Here is a 21,617-nt window from a genome sequence, read left to right as displayed (position 1 = left end):
GATTCTCAGTCTTCAGCTGCTATTTTTAAGTAGGAGGCAGAGACAGAAAATAGCATTTGGCGTGGGAAAGTTTGATACCTTCAGGTAAGATTATTAACATGCTGATAGGATTGCAGGAGCTGAAGAGCCTCATTAATTGCTGTAGGGTATGACTGGAATGCTGTCATTAGTTTCTTATGATATTGAACAAGCACTTAAAAAGGGTTGGCTTAGTACGCGAGCCTCCCAGCAAAGGTTATCGTGTCTCCTCTGGAGGGCCGTGGTTTTGTCTGCGGCTGACAGTGACTGCATTGGATGTGAAAGAAAATGGGCAAATCTTTATTGGCACCCTCTCCCTAGAGCAGTGCAGCGCAGAGCAAAGTGTCATTGTAGATGTGATGTATTTAAGTGTTTATCTGGTCTGGCAGAGTCCACAGGTGTGTTGGGTGTTGGTTTCCACAGGCACCTCTGAGAGCGAAATTTATTTTTATCGCCTCCTCGTACTACTCACAAACACACACTCTCAGCCTCAAGGTGATGCAAGCTTTCACACACACACACACAGACTTTAAAGGAGTTGCAGAAACGCAGTTGCGAAAGGAATTTAAGTGTCTGTAATTAGTAGCTTAAATCCTCGTGTTCACCAAGGACCATAAATGTAGTGGGATTTGTCTCAGTGACTTGCGTTCCGCGGGGATCAGTTGCCAGCCTCCGGTTACACAGTACATACTGACATGCATAGTGCCGGGATGACAGGAATTCACTCAGAGGATTGTGCACATATTGAAGTGTAGTGCCAAGATTCTGGAAATGCCACTTGGGTAAGTGAGTGAGAGTGAAGAATGGTAATGTGAAATGCTCCTCTTCAGAAAAACAACAACATTTGTCGTCTGTATATACTGCTTCAAACAACCCACATTTACACTGAGTATCAAAGGAAGAGGTAGGATGTATGATGTCTGGGTCGGAAATGGAACGTTGTATAGGTAATTTTCTACCTTAAAGGTGCTAAATGCAAGATTGGGAGCATTTCTATTGACTCCACACAGCTCTCAACATGGCGACAGCTGAGCCGGCAGCTCACAGCTAACGGTGCTAACATTGGAAACAATGGCAAAAATGCAGCTCTGTGATGAGGGCAGTGCAGAGCGGCGGTCGTGTGCTAGCCAGTGAAGCATCTCACATGCACAATCATGCACTAAAAGGCGCGCACGGCCAGCCCGGCTATGTCAACAAAGCGAGGACAAGCTCTGATTACAACATACAGCGGTAGAGTGACTTCATTCTCTGCTCAGGTAGACATTACTCCTCTATAGTTGTTTGCTGCTATATTAATTGTCTGAATGTTGAATTCAGCACCTTTAAACATTGAATGGGAGTTCATTTGAAGATTTAGATCCCAACATCATGGCAGGTGATTATGGTCCATCTTACACCATTACTGACACGATGCTCTATTCCAACTGTATAAATATGATGTTGCAACAGGATGTCAATTCGATCCAAAATTTGCAGACTTTTCTACTATCTTACCGGCACCACATTGCTCCTAAACCTTTTTACACATGCATGCTGAAAATTCCACTGACTCTGCTCCAAATGACCTACACTACTCTTACATCAACTGGCTCTAGAGAGGTCCATTCATGTTTTCGCGTCGGCCACCGTTGTTCTTCTACACGCTTGGCACACAGGAGAGGCTTCAGTTGGTTGCAATCTGCAACCTCACCACTAGATACCGCCAGATATCTACACAATGCACCTTTAACTCCGCGTAAATGTTGTTTAACTGATGAGAGGAAATGAAAAGAATGTGATAGCCTGTTAACTCCGCCTAAATTCATTTATTTGGTCTCATTTATAAAGTATTTAACGTGTGTATATGTTTTCAATAACACATACATAAAACAAAGTTGTGATTGGTCAAACGTATCTCTTCGAAATTGCTGGTTTACCTATTCAAGATAAAATAAGGTGATGCGGAAATGGCAGTACAAATGGTCAGGAATGTTCATTTAGCAAAAATTCGCTCTTCTCACGATTTATAGTTGAGGCCTATTATGAATTGGGTCACGATGGTTTGTCATATTTAAAAGAAACACTGCCGTAGACCACTAAGCCACCACGATGCCGCTTATTTAAAACAATTCTAGTGCAATGGACTTTACTTTCCACTTGTTTTCCATCTGCAGCCTTACTGAAGGTTATCCCACAAAGCTCTCTTGTGTGGGCTCTTTCAAACTTAGTCTAATGCCTTGTCTGCACAAACTAATGGATTTGTTCTCCAGTGCGAGACAAAACAAACTAGTCGAGTGAGTTTGCGGTAAATCACAAAACTGTCTAGACATGGCAAGCTCACTGGACGCACAACGGCATGTACCCACTTCACTTCACATCTGAAAAGGATTGGAAAAAATAAATTGCACAGAATCGTGAGTGCAAATGCACCATGCCCCCAATTCTGACTATTGTGGAGATAATGTCCCTTTCTTATTTTTTCTTTCTTTCTTCTTCGTCCTGTTTTTATGTGGAGGAATTTTCTTCCCGCTTGCCCTCTTATTTCTCAGCCGTGGTGTGGAGCTCGGGTGATAAGAGAATATTACCTGGCACTAACTCTGCCATTGTTCCACCGGACCAGCACCTTGTTACTCTCTCTGTCTGTCTCAAACATTTTTAGAGATAATGCAAGCTTGTTTCTATTGGAAATGTTGAGGCTGTTAAAAGGGGTTACCGCAGAAAAGGGAGAAAGGTTATTGCAGAGCGAGCGAGAAAGAGAGCGCGAGAGTGTTGCCCCCACAGCTTTTAGAAGCTCTATCGCCGCGTATCAGCTCGCTGGACCTTGTGTGAGAGAGAAATAAATAATGGAGAGAGTGGGAATAAAATGGATGATGAGAAAGAACGAAAGGGAGCACAACAGATACGGACATAAAGGAAGAAAGAGTGAGTGTTTTAGCGGGTAAATTAATGGATGGTCGCAGCAGCTAAAGATACAGAAGGGCCGGTGCTCCCACCACAGGCTGCATCGTGTATCACTCGCATCAAAGCTTTGGAAAGAACCTTTCATTTCCAAACAGCCTTGCTCAAACACTTACTACTACTACTACTGCTCACACAGTACACTGGGAGTTTTGTGTGTTCTCATTACATCCTTCCAAAACAGTATGTGCATGCACACTTGTAGTATGTACTGCTTTTGTACACGCACACACAGAGAGAGAGAGAGAGGCTGGCATTTCAAGGCGTTCGCTCCTCTGTGAGGCTAGAAGCAGCGTGACAGACCCCAGCGTGAAGAATAAAGACCTATCATCCGCTGTCATTCTCTCCTTACAAACCAGGGGATTTTGCATGGGGCTTGCTGAACCTGGTTTTTGAGGTTGTTATTTATTTATTTCATCTGTTATCAAGGGCTCGGGAAGCATAACGCGCCTTTGGTGAGGAGGAGTACAATGCGCCTGCAAACCCCCCCAGTGATGGATTTCACTTCTCAGATCCTGCGCCGCTTTGATTTATGATATGATATATAGAGTGATACGCCGCTCATGCTACACACAATAGCGCCATGCCCCATACTGATGTAATTCCAGCTCCCTGTCGCCTCTTAGCCTATCGCAGCCCCGCTGTGCTTGAAAAGGGGGGAGAACCCTCAAATGCACTTCAAGGGCAATCTGATTGAATTAACCAGCCATTAGATGTGTGAGATGAGCTGTAATTGTGGGGGTATTTATCTATTCCGATGAATGGGTTTTGACCGCAAGGTCATGATACTGCTGCGCCCGTCCTCGGCGCGACTCGACAGAGCGCGTACCTGTTTGCGCTCGGCCGTGTTGCTTTAACCTCTCGTTGTCGAGCCTCGGTGCCTCACGTAACAAATTTAGCTCCTTATGGCGTTGGCACTGATGGTGTTTTTTATAGACCTGCTTAGCAGCGCTCATTTCTCTCCCTCTTGTCGCAGCCCTCGTTAATGACTGGGAGAATAGAAATTAGAGGCAACAAATGAGCCGCAGTGTGTTCATGTCAGTCAGGTGCATTGGGAGCAGATGCTGTGAGCATTTACACCTTCATGTCAACATGTTCTCTCTTCAATTCACTCGGTGTCTCGCTCTTTCTTCGCCGCCCCCCGGTCTTTTTATATCTCTGAAACCCTGCCTTTGTGTCTCTTCCCTCACCATTTGCATACATTTAATGAAACACCTCACCTTTACCTTCTTCTCTTTCTGTTTTCCCTGCAGGCCTGCCCCTGTTGTTCCCTCTGAGAGGAAGAGGAAGTGATGTCACGCCACCACCACCGCTTCGAGAGGGACTACCGGGGACCCTGGGAGCGGAGAGACATCCGTCCTTCTGGCCTCCACAATGGAGGAGCCAATCATAGCTGTGCCTCCGCCGTCGTCAATGGCAACAACCGTCCGGGGCTGCTTCCCCTCCCAGTCATCCCCTCCCTCCTCCCCACCCCGGTTACAGTTGCCGTGACAACGTCGAGTGGCGACATTGCGATCAAGCGAGGCATCACGGCAGCGGGATCAGTGGCTTCCGCATCTGCCAAGGTAAGAGGCTCGTCCAAATGGATGCCGCAACACCTGCTTCCCTCTGACTCGTCCTCCTCAGCGCTCTGTCAAGTTTCTTTCTGGTCTTTGTCTCATCGTGTGTCAACTTTTTAATCTGTGAAGACTCCCCAACTGGACATAATCTCCAACTTTCCTTTTACTTTTGAAGCTTTCCAGTTTCCCCCTCTCTCTCTTTTCTCTCTCTCTCTCTCTGTCTTCCAGTTCTCATCTCTCACTTTCTCCAAATGTTTCTGCACTGTCCAACTCACTGGCATGCCCGTCTTCATGGTTCAACTGTCTCAGCTCTTCAAGCCCCTCCGCTCTCTCTCTCTCTCTCTCTCTCTCTCTCTCCCCCTTATCCCTCACTCCAGTCCTGCTGCTCTCTCTGCACTCTCTCTGTCCAATGCCCCTCTCTTGCCAAACCATTTTCCTTCCATCTTCATTTCCTCTCCCTGCCAAATGGCTGGCTTGTCCTGCCTTTGCCTCCTTGGTAATTTCCTTTCTTTCATTATGTAAATGACCTCTGACAGTGGCTCAAATGGCTGCGGCTGTCAGAAGTGATGGCTAGAGGTGGTGCTTTTCTTAACAAGCAAACAAACAAACAAGGACCACATCATTATATAAGCCCTGAGTAATATCATTGATAAAAAAAAAAACATTTCTCCTTTTCAAAGATAGGTTCACTTTTAATTAGACAGGAATAGTACAATATTTGAGTGTGGCTTATGTATTCCTAATTTGTCATCATGTTTGTGTACCTTTTTTATACAGAAAAGTGCAGCTTGGAAATGTCTGAGTGTTAGAGTCAAGAGCCGTACAGTTTGTGTTCTCCGCCCCCTCGCCCGGGGATTTGCTAGCTAGCTGTCTGTCAGCAGCGTGTGAAGAGAGGGGCCTTTACCCAAAAAAAAAAAGAGTTAGACATTTCAGCCTCTCCCCTGCCTCCTGCTTCCATGGATACCATTCATCTTCTCTCGACACTCCTCCTCACTATCAGATCATTTGCTTTAATTTGAACTCCAGCTAGATCCATGTGGGCTTTTCCCCCTCTTCTCCTCAGCCACCTTCTCCTCGCTCTCGGTGGGGCCTGCACTCTAGGAGCAGAGGTAAACAATGCTCTGGTAATTTAGCCCCGTAAGTGCACATCATTAGATACCCTGCCGAATGCACTGACCACAGACACAGTAAATCTGCTCTGGCACCGCGTCGGCCCCTCCTTTTGTGCGGCTGAATAATTACATACATCCCGACAAAGTCTCGCCAACTCCCTCCGTGGCCATTGTCATCATTCAATGGCTGCCAGAGCAATTAGGTGCCTCGCCTCGCACGCGGGTGCACTTTTGTTTAAAGGTACAGTATATGCGGGGAATGCGTGCGTGCGTATATGCAGCAGATATAATGCAGATCCATCCCTAGGTGCCACTCTGTTAGCTTTATTCCCGGATTTATTACCTCTCTACTTTGTCTCGCCTTTGACAGTCCTTTCTTTGTAAGGTTAGACAACAGAGACCAGCGCCGTTTTAAAAAAGGGAAATACCCAGAGTCTGGGCCTCAAGAGCCGGCCAGTACCATAGGAGCCTGTCTTCCTGTCTTCCTGCTGTCTGCTGTCCTCACTTGCGCTCTCTTTTTCTGTCATCTTCAATCAAAGCTGTTGGGAGTCACAAAGAGTCTGATGGACGGATGCAGCTCTCTCTCCGTGGTCCCTGTGTCTCTGCTCTGTCCATGGCTACACTAAAAACCTGACAGGCCGTTATTGATCTCCACTGTTTGGAGACTCTCTCTTTATAAACCCAGTGGCCCAAGTGGGGACGCAGTCCAGTAGCTACACATGTACAGGAGTGTGTGTGTGTGTGTGTGTGTGGGGGGGGGGGGGGGAAGTGATGCCCCCTGCACATATTACCGTGTAATGAAACCTTAAATGGAGTAATCATTCCCCTTAATATAAATCGGGACACAGGTGTATTGCTTTAGCGTTACTTTAGTGTTTTCTGTGGCCTGCTATAAATAATCCGTGGTTTGCTTCAGCTTTAATGATCAAGTAAAGAGCTGTGTGGGTGTGTGTAGGACAAAACGCTGAGAGTTGAAAAGTACCATCTGGTCGCATTGTCCATCCTGATGTAAAGTTAACCACATGGAACAATGGACTATAGTTAATTTCCACTTTGTTATCCCCTGCCGAGCCATTAATTATTTTTTTTTCATGTATTTTTGTGCGGTTGTCACGGGTGTATAGTCGCTGCACACGCTAAATCCATGTTGTTAATAACCACAACTGTTTCTGTGTCTCGCTGATAAACACAACCTTTATATGTCAGTTTCACTTTGTGTGCCATTCTATTTCTTCCAAGTGAAACTGTGATCCACAGCACCATTTTCTAGAGTATTAATTCCACTCAATTTACTAGGTTATAATTAAACGTCTTTCAAATGAAGTGGTCGCTTTGTCGTAGCTTATGGGATTTACAAAAATTAACAATACTGTACTTTTCAATCAAGTTTTGTAGCAAGCATGGTCATGGTCCAACACGTTCTCATGCCAACTCATCACATACTGATGCTTTGTCAGACCCCTCGGCGGCACTTTTTGGTCGCAGTAAACACGTACTTAATGTTGTGAATTATACAGAAACACTTGTTTAGGTTCAGGCAACAAAACCATTTAGTTAGGTTTAAGAAAACACAACATAGTTTGGCTTAAAATTACTACGTTTTTACTAGGGGTGGAAAAAAAATCGATTCACCTATGTATCGTTTTTTTTTGACAATTTTGAAATAGATTTTTCAGTAACAGAATCGATATATTTGCTTCATTTGAGTCTATACGGAGATAGAGGGAAGTTACCGCTTTTATCGTTGTAGTTTGAGTAATGTGACGTCATATCCGTTCCGTATCCGTCAACCAAAACAAACAAGCCAAAACGACAGAGCAGAAAACGGCGGAGGGTCTGCGTGGATACGACTTGAACCCTCACATTTTAAATCCAAAGTGATAAACACTACACATACAGTAGAGTATGGAAACACTTTGGGTGTGTTCCTTGCCAGGAAAAGCAGAGCTAGACATGATGGCTAAAACTGCATGCCAACTCTGTCATGGACAGGAAACGTTATCATATTGCGGTAACGTGCGGTCAAGCCAGCCATCACTGTCATCTCTGTCGTCAAATCGGCCGACGCTACAACTGTACAGCACCCATATACTGACATTTATGTTAGATGCATTCAAACGGCCCCGATGGAGCTGACCATGGATGTATAAAGAGAACGGAGCTGACGGGAGAGCCAACGATGTCCAGTTTTTGAAATAAGGTGTTAACAAAAGGAACTGTCTATACAAAATACATACATGGAAATAAGATTGATGGATTATATTTAGCAAAAGTATAAAACAGTATATGTCCCTTAGAAATGAAAAGAAAATACCACTAATTTGTGAGGGAAATGTATTAATAAATAATGCCTAACAATAACTGATATATTGGACTTCAGGACGTCTCTGACGAAAATGAAAATCAAACATTTTAATGTATTTATTTAGATATTTTCCAAAGTAAAAGTCCCTTGAAGTGTATGATTTAAACTTTTTCCCATGGTCTAGTGTTGAAGAAGTTAACAAAAATCGCAATACTTTAAATCGCAATACATACTGTATTGAGTCAGCACCCAAGTATCGTGAAAGTATTGAATCTGGAGATAGGTGTATCGTCCCAGGCCTAGATTTTACAATGAAAATGTGACTTGACGGGACAAGAACGAACTGATTGTAAAGTGAAAGAGAAACGTAACGCACAGAACACAAACAGCAGTCTCCTAGATGAAAGCTTTGTGTGTAAACTACATCACCACAGCACTTTCCCTGAGCGTTTACTGTTGCCTCGGAGGAGTTGTAGTTAATGGAAAGCCCGTTGCGTCTCCTACCGCCGTTAGAGGGTGCCTTGTGTGGCGGTTTTTAACGCCGATGCCCTGGGAATGAGAGCGGACAGCATGGTCATTAACAAGACAGATCTACAGTGAATAAACCAACATATCGCCATGATGTGATTGTTTTTCTCTATTGTACTGGAGTTGTAGGCGTGCAGAGACATGAAGACAGAGACTTGGAAGTGTCTGATTGAACGTAAACCCCGGGTTACACCCTCAGTATTTTTTGCTTAAAAAAGGATTTTGACTATAACATCTATAAACCTACACCATCTAGGTGTGGTGTTTTCACCCTGCTTGTTAAAAACACTACCTTTCACACACCTTATTAAGACTTGCGAATGCTTGTACTCCCCTTGAAATAGCACTTGTCTAATTGTGTCATCTCTGCCAGTAATATCACTAAAATCTTCTCCTGACTTAAAGACGGAGCACCGTTATTAGGATTACTTGTGATCACTATATAGATCCAAACAAAACGCGTGTGCTCTTAAAAGGCGTTGTCAAGGATCATTGCTGGGTTAATTAAATGTTTGCACATTAATGTTACAGCCTGTTATTTAGTGTTGGTGAGGATTTTATAGGGTTTAAACCGGGGCCAAAGCCAAAGGAGTTTGTATCTGATAACCCATACTATTACTCAGAAAGTATCTTCCCACAGATAGCCCACTGGAACATGTGGATTTCCCTGCATGGTCTAATCCTTCAATATGAGTTTTTTAATCCATCCTCCCTTGATATTTAATAGCAGCAGTGCTCTTACCAATCCGTACTAAACACAAACGCAGGAGCCGTACTTGAAATAAAATGATATACAGTTACATATTGATCTAAAGGAATGCCACAAACTAATAACTGTTGTTAGTATGGAGCTTTTGCCTATAGGCGTTGTATTTTGATTCAGTCTGTTTACATCCCATTCATCCATTTCTCTGTTGGATGTTTCTGACCTACAGAGCAGTCTCAAGACAGCAGCAGAATGAGCTATTCTTTTAGCCTGAAGCCATCTCATTAGTTTAATGTTGTTGGGAACAAAACTTGTTAGTTTTGGGCTAATGTTATTCTGGTCAGGTAGTTGTAGTACTATGGTGCATAATCTGTTTAAAGAGAGAGTGCGGGAATTTTGTAGTAAGTTTTATGTAGTACTGATCATAAGAAGATATTAGTTTTCTCATTGATAAGCCTCTTTCTTTGAAATCACTTCCTTCAGACGTGCTTATTTGGTGTGGTCAGAGCAGAAAGTAGTAGGGGAGACCGGGGTTGGTTGGCGCACTTTTCCCTCTGCCGTATTTGTCTGGCGAAAGGTTAAGGTCTCGGCTGTAAATAAATTAGGGCTGTCAATTGATCAAAATATTTAATCGCGATTAATCGCATGATTGTTCACGATTAATCGCAAATTAATTACACTTTTTTTTTACATGTTCGAAATGTACCTTAAAGGGAGATTTGTCAAGTTTTTTATACCCTTATCAACAGGGGAATGGGCAAATATGCTGCTTTATGCAAATGTATGCATATATTTATTATTGGAAATCAATTACCAGCACAAAACAATGACAATTATTACACGACTGTGTTGAATACTTGATTCTGATTGGGCAATCACGGTGTTCTGCAGCCTGCTATTTCTTTATAGCAGACCGTTGCTATGGGCGCAGGTCTGATGTGGAACTCTGGCGGAGCGTTTTTGTGTCAAATTATTGATTTCTTAAGTAAGTAGCCGTGTAATAAGCGGGATAATGTACAGCTAGCGGGTCATTGTTGTAAAAGAAACCCCTTCAGGGCGATGAGAGACCCCTCCGCGTCGGGGTGCAGCATCGCCCTGTCGGAGTTTCTTTCACAACAATGACCAGCTCGCTGTACATTATCCCTTACATCTTGTCCAGAAACCCTCACAGGTACTGCATTCAGCATAAAAAATATGCTCAAATCATAACATGGCAAACTGCAGCCCAACAGGCAACAACAGCTGTCAGTGTGTCAGTGTGCTGACTTGACTATGACCTGCCCAAAACTGCATGTGGTTATCATAAAGTGGGCATGTCTGTAAAGGGGAGACTCGTGAGTACCCATAGAACCCATTTTCATTCACATATCTTGAGGTTCAGAGGTTCCCTGTAGTTGTCAAGAAACAATTTGAATATTTAATTCAGACAAGGTCAACAATGTCTAATTACTTTTACCATTGACATTCAAAAATAATAATAATTAACTAACAATATAAAGATTGTTTTTAATCTTTCATAAATAGTTTTAAAATGTACCCCAACAAAATATACAGTAACAGTTACATTAATGGATATGTGCCCACCAAACATTTGACCCAACTTTGTGATAAAATGATGTTAGCCAGCTACCCATCACTCATCACATGGTTTAAAATCTTGTATCAAAATATAGCTGATTTCTGTGTCTATTAACTAGAAGTAAAACCTTTCCAATACCTCTATCTAACACGGTTTTATCATATGTTTAGTCCACAGACCACGTTTTTTTTAAACTTTTGATACTGCTACCGTCACCATATAAGTTAGTGCAGGGGTGCCCAATACGTCGATCGCGATCTACCGGTCGATCGCAAAGGTAGTGTGGGTAGATCGCATGGCATTAAAAAAAAAAAAAAAAAAAAAAAATTTTATTTATTTTTTTTAAAATAGACGTCAGCCAACAAATTGCAACACTGTTTCACCTGAACTCATCTGGAGTGGAGGATGAGATTTTGACACTACAAGCTGACATTCAGCTTAAGTCCAGGGCCCATGGACAGTTCTGGAACTTACTCACAGAGGAAAAGTACCTCATCATGAGGAAATGTGCTACCTCCTTGACTGCATTATTCGGCTCCACTTATTTATGCGAGTCAGCCTTTTCCCACATGAAGATTATTAAGTCCAAATACCGTTCCACCTTGACTGATGATCATTTGGAAGTGTGCTTGAGGCTGGCTATCAGCAGCTACTGTCCGGACTATGCATCCCTGGCTGATTCCATTCAGTGCAAGTCATCAGAGTAAGGTAATGACAAAAAATGTACAGAGTTATATTGTACAATATGGGTTCATGCAGTTATGCAAGGTACACCAACATATATTGTACATATAAAGAATACTCAATATATTTATAAATAAATATATGTTTTGCATTTTTATAGTAGGTAGATCATTTTGACTTGGTCATTTTATAAGTAGCTCGCATGCTGAAAAAGTGTGGGCACTCCTGAGTTAGTGACTTTCAGATGTGTTAACATAGTAGGTGAGTGCAGGATAAGAAAACAAACATTTTGATGATCCATTTTTGTTTCTTTGACCTTCAAAGGACCAGATAATAGCTGTGCGCCAACCAACCCCGGTCTCCCCTACTGCCTCAAAACCAGTAATAAACAGTGATTTTGAGTACTTCAATCAGTCATGAGGAGCTATAATATTAGTTATCTTTTACGCTTCACATTGGCGATTTTCTTAGCAGCTGCTGTACATTTCATTCATTTCATAAAGACCATAGCCGGGAAAACAAAGTAGCACATAAGCCGATGATGGATACATCTGATATTTACCTTTAGTTCTATTTATTAAAACAAGGAGCGTTACTCCAGCTTCAGCTACGATGCCTCCTGCTGTTTGATCTCCTATAATCTATAATACCTGCTGCTGGCAGTCCATTAAAGTGCTTCCCCCCCTGGCAAGGCCAAATAAAGCGTGCTGTTCTGCTGAGCACGTCTCCACACAAAACGCATCCCATGACAGTTGCCAGCCAGTTGAACGATTTTTTGTTTTTATTTTTTTTTACAATAAGTGGTTACTCCATCTCCATTTCTGGTCATATTTTTGAAAATTACAGTTTTGAAAGTTGATTTTAAGATATTTCCAAAAAGTACAAGCGCTGACGGCACCAATCGATAGAGCTCGTCTTGAAACCAAATCACCCATTGTGTGTTTTCGGTCATTGATTTGAGCCAGGTCGGCCCGCCAATGGATTGAAGTAGACCGCACACTGTGGCCAACACAACATGGTATCCAGAGAACAGCAGGTGTCATGGCCTCACTCTGACACAATCAGAAAAAGAAAGAAAAACACACACAAAGCCATGTCTCTTCTGAGTGATTTCCAACCAGATCGGGGCCCGTGTGTCATTTTCCTGACAGTGACGAGGCGAACGGATTACGATGCAATGTATTTCGTCAGCTTTGAAACATTTTTAAGGCGACTGCAGTAACCGTGTTGCTGGGCTGTGTGATGTGTCTGTAGTGCAACAGCAGTAGTTTAGCTCTTATTCTTTTACGAGGCTTTATATTTTTAGCTGGGCCTTAAAATCTGCATTAACTCTCTAAGACCTGCCTTTACTGTTTTTCAGAAGCCGTAGCAGGGCTCAGTTTTAGAGCGAGAGTAAAGCTATTCTAAAATGGTGTGTTTGAATATTTTTGCATACTGGGGTCCCTAAACAGTCTTGGAATTACATAAATTAGGTATCACTGTAAAGCTGAGACTCTTGTGGATCCAATGAACCCAATTGTATTTATGTGTGATGATGTTAGTCCCCATAGTAGCCATTTCATTGTATTGAGCATTTTCTTTTAATTTGACCTCACTGTATAAAAGTACCTGTGGTGACCTATAGGGTAATCACAGCCTCATGAAACTTTACAGCCACAAACTAGAGACCTAGAGCATTCAGAGGATGTACAGCTAGGTAAATTGACAATAAAGGGGTTTCTGAGCAGTTTCATCTAAACACCAAAAAATGCAATTCTTGCAGAAACCCTCAAATGTCAAAAGTTTTTGAAACCAAATCACAGCATGGCTTTTCTATGGTGTTCCTCAAGTTCTTAGTGTCTTAATGTTGTATTTTGGAGGGATTATTTATCCTTTTACGAGTGCTAAAAAATGGTTACATTTAGCACCAAATCTGTGTAACAGATGGTATCAATCCAAAAATTGCTGCAACAACTTACGAGACATAATAGAGTATGGGAATGGCCATCATATACTTCTATCATAATGTTCTAAACCCTTATATACTTTTACAATTTATTTTAGATAATTAATTCATGTTTATTTCTGATTTACGACTAGAACAACTTGACACACAGTGCTGAGCTGCATCTCAAATTAATCTTCAGTTTCCAGCTTCCAGATGATGTACACCACTTCTATGTGACATCTACTGTTGACCTGCTGTCTCCCCTTAAATACCCCCCTGTACCCCTCTAAAAAAGGACAAAAACTGGTCCATTGTGGGTCTCAGAGGGTTAAGAAAACCTCTCCATGTGAACATCACTGTTGTGTCAGGGAGAGCGGTAATGAACAGACTGGAAGGTTCTGAAATCACTGAATCTTTATTGAGGTTGAGGCGAAAAGGAGAAGACGTCTTTTGAAAACCGGCATAACCTCGTGACAAGTTTGCTGTGAAATGTATCGAATATATGAGACGATTAAAGTTTCACAAGGCGCACGCTGGGGAAGCTGGAGGAGGGAGACGGAGCGGAGGCAGCGTGGCGGCGGAGAGCTGCTTTTGAATTAGCTTCAGATAAGAGAGGAAGCCACAATTGTTCTATCAAATAGTGAAACTCCATCATACAGAAAAAGATGAACCTTTACATTTCCAAAGCAGACAGACTCACCATGGGGTCCTTCAAGAAAACCATCTGCGGAGGAAAGCCAAGAACACTAAACCTACCGGGAGGATAAATTATTGCTTCACAGCTTGAAGCCTGCATTAAGTTACTTTATACTGGTGGACAAAAATTGACAAAGCGTCCAATTTGATTATATCATTCAGAACGTTAAATCTTAATGCGGATGTCAAGGATGGAGGATATTGTGTTGTTCTTTTATTCTTGACATTTTCACTTCAATTGATATTCAAAATATACTCTCCAAAAATTCTCCTTAAATACTAAGTAGCAACGGCTTTCTGAGGTGCCTTTTATCTTCCTCTAAGGAGCAGCGAGGTAAACAATCTTCACACTCGGCTGCCTGGATTTGATTTATTAGCTTCTACTGTACGTGTTGTCATCCTATCACAGGCTTGCCGCGTGCCATTTGCATTCACAGTGAAAATGTCACAAAATCTCCGAAGACGAGTCCTCAGAAGGAGACCAAACTGATTGATGAGAAATACTTCATTTCAGCGTTTATTATCCATACGCCATCATGTTAAACCTGAAGGAGGTTTTATTTCTTAGATATGTCAAGTGTCTCTTTATCTGATTTTGAACAGTTCTGCAATTTCAAATATGTTGAGGCCAGAGGTCTGTTGCACAATTTGCTCTTTGTAAGCGGTTAAGTGACGAGCGTGTTGGAGTATATTTTAGCGTTGAGAGTCAGCTCGTCTGACACCGAGCTGAGACGAACCCGTCAGCTCTTTTTTTGCTTTGTCCGTCCGGGCTAAAATGTCAGTTTGGATAAAGACAACCCTCGGAAAGGCAACCTCAAGTAGCAGACGTGCCACTATTAAAAATGTCACTCCCTTTTTTTTTTTTTTGCTTCTTCTGATTTTTCCTCACTGGGAAAACATAATTTGAATCCCTGGCACAATGCAGCGTGCCCGCTCTGCGTCCAAGGAATACATTCATAGCTTGTCTGGTTAGATTACTTTCCATTTGTCATCTTTCTTTTTTTCCCCCCATAAACACAAACATCATTATACTGTTTGTGTACAAACAAATCTGCTGTCGAGCGCCTACAACAGTGTCATTAAGAGAGAGTGGACCTCGAGGGAGCAAAGCGAGGATTAAGCAGCGATTTTTTTTTCTTCCTTAAGATGATATATGGAAACTTTTTGAGTGTTAACGAGAAGCAGTGATTGCGTGTTTACCGGGAGCAATTGCACCAGGGTCTGGATGTCCCGGCGCCATGTGGGGAGAATTAAGGCTTTCCACTCGGAATCAGACCGGGCTGTGCTGCAGTGATTGCTAATCAAGGACAGAGATACAGAGCCAGACAGACAGACGGACGGAAGGAAAGACAGACAGACACCTCAGTCGTGAGGACTGCACACTGTCAAACTGTCAGAGGAAAGACACTGTGAAAAAGGGAACTGTCAGACTTCATTTTTTTTTTATCAGCATTTGAAATCAGATGGATAGAAAATGGAGTTCTGAATCTGACGACAGAGTTATCAGAAAATCTCAGCACCCCTCATCACACAGTCGGGACATCATCATCTTTTATCATCAACGGAAAAATATTGACGGCGGGTCTTCTTGATTTGAGAAAAAAAGATTCAAAAGACGGAGTGAAAGAATAGGTGAAGGCGAGCGTTATCTCTGTCTGACTTGTCAATCTCGCTGTGACAAGATGTTCCATCCAATCCCTATCCTCTCCTGGGTCTCTCTCTCTCTCTCTATAGGGGCTAGGATCCAAAGCTGACCTTTTTTATGCCAACAATGGAGCGCCACATTTCATCCCTCCATCCTGCCTCTGCTTTTTGATGCATCTGCTTCATCGGGAGGTGGATTTTAGTCCTCCTGGAGGAAATAAAACAGGCGGAGACGGGTTATTGTTCTGAAAACCATGGATATCCCAAAATAGGAGACCTTTCAGGGTCCTGGCTTTGTGGTGGGTTTGTACTGGTGACAGCGGGCTTTACAAAAGACTGTATGCACAGCTCTGGCAGGAGAGAATACGACGGTCCAGAAGGGGCTTGCTCTCCTCTTTATTCTGCTTTGTGTGTGGGTGGGAATGGAAAGCAGCCTCCCTAAAACACACCGGCTGTCTTATGAGTCTGGCTCCAAACTGACGGCCCGATGACTCGATCTAATAAGCAGTCATTGGATATCAGATTCGAATCTCTCTCTCTTTCTGCTTTGTGAAAGATGAGATGCGAGCGCCTTCTCTATTTATGCCACAATGACTATGCAATACGAGCGTGTGATACTGAAAGGGCTGAGGAGTGTGTTGTCATCCAATACTGTACATCTGCTCTCCCCGGCAGCAGCACACAGAGATCATTGTCTCGCCGGTCGTTGACTGAGCAGAAACTGGCGCGGCGGACGTCACTGCACAAACAAAGGTGTGTTTACAGAGTGCAGATTCGTCTCCGAGGCAAACTCTTCCTTTCCCCCTGTGTGTGTCCCCTGTGCTTGCTTTGTCTCCCGCACTCAGAGATGGGTTTAGGAGCTTATTCTGCTCTCTGCAGCAGCTCGATTGATGAAAGTTAAGTCATGGAAACCCATTCCCCCAGCGTTATCACCCCTTACGTTTTTATCACCCTCCATCACACTTCCATCTAATTCTTCAGCACATCCCCTCCCCGACCGCCACCCCTACAGCCACTTCAAACAACTTTCTTGTCTTTGTCGAAAGCACAGATCCTCATTCCTGCGTCAGCGTCGCCTCCCCTCTGAGCGCGCCTGTGTGAAATTGGATTGCTGATCCGTTGGCACTGAGTGGCAGAGATGTAATATGGGATAGCGGCAACCGCATGTTCTGATGCCGGAGACAGCTGTTACAGGACACCGACGGATCACAGATGATGCTTGACTCCTAGTCCTCATCCCTTCAAGACCAGAAATGCTCTCGGCAAATCCCATGACAACATAAAGGAGAACAACAAACACACAAGGCCGCGGTCACAGGCACATTGGACTGCGCAGCGTGTGGGAGGATGTCAGATTTGCCCGATTCGCTAAAGTGTCACAAGGTCATTGTCGATCCCCGGGCGATTTGAAGTGGCTGTCGCCTTAGATTTGCCATTATCGTTTGTCATCGCTGTCACTGCTGCATCTCACTCCCCCCACTTCCTCATCACAGGGTGAGAGATTGGTGTCAAAGGGGAAAGTGATATTTCACACATATTTACCCCGTAATTATCACACACTTCCAGCCTGAAAGGTGGATGTATAAAAAGTTTTTCGTTTGTTCCGGGCTCTGATCAGCTTTTCGGTTTTGGTTTCCAAAGTAAATTCAGTATGAGTAGTTTGGTTTTGTTTGGTGCTATATTATGGCTAAATCCACTGCTTTCCCTCTCAGCTGTCACCCTCCTCAAAGCTCAGAAACTCTTCCAGAAGTAGCTTATTCAGCCATATATCGGCAAAACTAATGTTATGATGATTTAAGGCGAGACACCTCTGGCAAAAATATTGTTTTTCATGCACTGGTGAATTTTGAGATATTGTGCTTTTTGCTTCCATAACATTTCTTCTTTCAGACTAGGGGAAAGAAAACATACAAAATACACATTTAGGTGTTTATTTTACTACACATCTATTTACTGTATGTCTGTAGATTTCTCCTAAATTCACCGAAAGTAAACATTAGATAATGCCTCATTTGCATATTTAAACATAACATTTCTCAAAACTTGTAATACAAAAAAATTTAAGTAATCAACTGGGAACATTTCATAGTTGTATTGATTACTTAAATTTACCCTATTCACCTGCACTATCTTGCAAAATGTATTGAATTGTAATCCAAATCTTTAACGGCCATCTTCTCAAAATTAGTTTTTACTCTGAGCACTTTCCAGTCACATTCCTATCTATATTCTGAAAGATTTTTGTTTCATATATTATTCATAGCCGGACTTATAGAACATTTTATTCCTAAAAACATGGCGAAAATAGATTTTTTTTTTTAAATGTCTGTTGACAGTATTTTCTGATTTATGGAGTGATAAAAAGAGATATCCAAAATTCCCTCTGTGAAAACCTTTGACTCTTAATATGTGAACAAAATGTAACAAGAATTTTGAACCAATGTTCAGCTTTCTGTTCTGGTAATATATGCAAATTAGTGCATTTTTGATAAGATGATGCATCATTTGCATATTTAAACATACATTTTCAGAAAAATAGTAATACAAAAAATAATTGCTTTAGTGTAAGTAATCAACTGGGAAAGTTTCATGTCGAAATCTATTAGTTAATTTTTCTACCCTATTCACCTGGGGTGTGCTGTTCTGTTACAAACTGTTTACAGCCACGTTTGAACCTACAAGGGGTTTGCTACTCAAGAGAATTTCACTTACAGACATGTAGCCTAAAACAAGTTTTAAATCAGCCATTTAATCTTCAACAAACGGTGTAGGTGTATTTATAGAGAAATGCAATATTGATGCTAATGTTATGCAGCACTAATGTCTACACGTACCACGATCAGGGTTGGTCTATTAAAAAGTATTTGCTGCATATTTTAGAGGCTACTTTTTATCAAGCTGAAATTCAGTTAACCCAAAAAAAAAAGGACTCTGCTCTCAAGTTCCCGGCTGCCATTCATCCGTCTATGTAATTGAGCACATCATCAAATGAGCGGATCAGATCTGTAGCCCTTCAAAGACCCACACTTAGTACCCATATTCGCCTTCAAGTGTTAAATGAACTCCCTGCTGAGCCTGGCTGATTGTATGTCATTTGGCTTTCCTCCGCTGGGAAATAATTCCCCATCCTCCAAAGCCACCCTCCCCTCTCCCCTTTGTCTGTCCTGTTCCACAATTGCAGAATAAAAAGCGGTGGCATTTAAAAAGGTCCACATGTGGAGGGGTTGACATTCAAAGTGCTGCCACCTTAAGGTTAACTCCGTACGAAAGGTGGTGGTGAAAGCAGGCTTTTAAAGCATCACGCGTGTCATGTGGAATATCAGATATCATCGAGGAGGCAGACGGAGTGGCGTTTTAAGATGCACAGGTAAACAATACGTCGCTCTCCCCGGCATGTCTGGCACTTCACTCGGCGGCGTCTCACACCTGTGGTATTAAGGTCTACGGCTGCTCTCGGCATCGGTTACACGCAGCAAAAAAGACTGACGATTGTTTGGCTGGTGCGCTGCCCGGGCTATATTTGTGCAAATGAATATGGCTATAAGAAGAGGAGCTGTGTGGACAATTACCCTCAGATGCTGCCTGAGGCTGAATCTTTACTCCCGGTAAAACGAAGACATTTACTCTTTCATTTGTGTTTGAAAAAGGTGGACACAAGTGCTTGCACTTCCTTTGACTGTAAATAGACATTGACAGCCTTTGCCTTGAAATTCCTTTGCTTGACTTGGTAAGGTTTTCAATTGGATGCACAAAAGAGGCAATAAGCGAGGCTTAAGAGAGGCTTCTTGAAAATACTTGGAAACAAAATCATTAGTCAATTGACTGTGTGCTCCTCTCCCCACTGAGCTGAGTATATCTGTGAAGGGGTCTTGGCCATGTTTTGTTTTTTAGCTTCAATGTGTGTCGAACAGGAGAATGAACACTTTGACTCAGATTGGAATATCTCAACAGCTGTTGAATGGATAGCCTTGCAATTTGGTATAGACATTCATGGTGTCCATATGATGTATCCTTGTGACTTTGGTGATTCACTTTTCATCTTGCACCATAATCAGGTCAAATAGTCCAACACTTGGTTCAAATCATCCTCAGCTTATTTAGCATTAGGGCTGTAAGAAAATATTGAATAACGCAATATTATGTTTTGTGATGCTGTATTGATTCTCAAAAACACTATAGGTTTTTAATCAATAATACATTAGGGCTGTTAATCGATTCAAATATCGAATCATGGACAATCATGTGATGATCATAAAGTGAGCATGTCTGTAAGGGGGGGCTCGTGGGTACCCGTAGAACCCATTTTCATTCACATATCTTGAGGTCAGAGGTCAAGGGACCCCTTTGAAAATGGCCATGCCAGTTTTTCCTCGCCTAAATGTAGCGCAAGTTTGGAGCGTTATTTAGCCTCTTTCGCGACAAGCTAGTATGAAATGGTTTGTACCAATGGGTTCCTTAGGTTTTTTCTAGATTCATATGATAGCACGACATCATCACGATGATATCTTCACTCTAGCTTTAAAACTGAGCCCTCTACAATCTCCGTTGCGATAACGCAAATTCTTCTTTTACAGCTCTAGTTTACATGCAAAGATGAACTCAGTCAATACTTTATTTCATTTGCAAATATATGCACCCTCTTATTGTACGTGCCCTCTCAAAGTAGTGCTATGATGTTGGATGTTACAGGGACTGTGATAAGGGCAGATCACTGTTCTGATTGCATTAAAAAGTAAATTGTGTTTTTTATACTATCAGTTTTCCTAAAATTAGATTAAATAAATCACAATATATCGAATCGTAAGCCCTGTATCATGATACGTATTGTATCGTCACATTCTTGCCAATACATAGCCCTAGTTAGCATGCTAACATGCTAAAATAAGACGTGAACATTATACCTGCTAAACATCCGCATGTTAGCATTGTCATTTTGAGCATGTTAGCATATTAGCTCAAAGCACCACTGCACCTATACAGTAAGTGCAGCCTCACAGAGCTGCTAGCATGGCTTTAGTCCCGTCACTGAAATGATGGATTTCGCACCATAACTATGGCACAGTTAAATTTCCATGAGATATCATTGTACGCGATAAAACCATACAAACATTTAATGTGTTATTTTGTCAGTGACAGCTTTGTCTAACTTGTTATTGCACAATAAACTGATTGTTTTATTGTTTAAATAGTATTACATATCTCCCTTCTCACCATTCATCATGTGTAACAACCAAATCTGTCACACAAAAAGAGATTTAGAGTGTTACGTAATGCTTTTCAGTCGTATTGTTTATTAAAATCTAACAAAGTCCTCATTATGGCAGACACTTTTCTTGGACTCCTGACAACTTTTTATCTCGCTCTCATTATTCTTCCATTCCTCCCTGTCCATTATTCGGGCCCTCAGTGTTGTGGCCCAGTTGCTGTGGGCCCTCCCTGTGCACTGGTGCTCAGGGGATCCACAGCCAGCCATTTTAATAATACACATATAAATAATAGATATATTTTAAATGCAAATTCTAATAGGGACTTTGGGGGTGACTCAATCATGCAGCATTTGTGGTCTGACCTTAACTCAGGCTAACAAATTACTGGGAGCTTGGTGTTTCTCATTAGACGCTCCACGCATCATCACACTGCCAAGTGCTCCTCTGCCATAACCACAACCACTGTACACACCATGTAAATGTTTTCCTTTCATCTTTACACACTTTAGTAGTTGTGACTTTTTACGTGTTTTTTTGTACTCTTGCCACACAGTTTTTAAGTGTTCAGTCGCATGCGGAGTTGAAAGTAACACTTTACATGAAATGGCATCACACTCATCATATTACGGGTGATGTGATCCACCATCTAACAACAGGAAGAGCTTAATGTTGACATTAGAGTAGAATGCAGAGGGATAATGACACCGCTGCTATT

At 42.2% G+C, this 21,617-nt stretch overlaps 2 protein-coding genes across 8 annotated transcripts in view; one reads left to right on the top strand and one right to left on the bottom strand.

The window, feature by feature from the left end:
* The window catches only part of gzf1 (GDNF-inducible zinc finger protein 1), a 498,954-nt gene that overhangs the window by 164,527 nt on the left and 312,810 nt on the right, over positions 1-21,617 (bottom strand). The gene's annotated exons all lie outside the window — the stretch shown is intronic.
* The window catches only part of klhl29 (kelch like family member 29), a 246,640-nt gene that overhangs the window by 78,252 nt on the left and 146,771 nt on the right, over positions 1-21,617 (top strand). For all 7 annotated transcript variants that reach the window (XM_074615419.1, XM_074615418.1, XM_074615413.1 and 4 more), the window contains one exon: positions 4,209-4,520. In XM_074615419.1, the coding sequence (XP_074471520.1) occupies positions 4,248-4,520 (273 nt within the window). In that variant the 5' untranslated portion in view covers positions 4,209-4,247. The remainder of the gene's footprint in view (positions 1-4,208; positions 4,521-21,617) is intronic.

The sequence above is a fragment of the Sebastes fasciatus genome, chromosome 18 (genome assembly GCF_043250625.1).
Source record: "Sebastes fasciatus isolate fSebFas1 chromosome 18, fSebFas1.pri, whole genome shotgun sequence".
NCBI classification, from domain to species: Eukaryota; Metazoa; Chordata; class Actinopteri; order Perciformes; family Sebastidae; genus Sebastes; species Sebastes fasciatus.
This window is presented reverse-complemented; position numbering and strand designations above follow the sequence as displayed.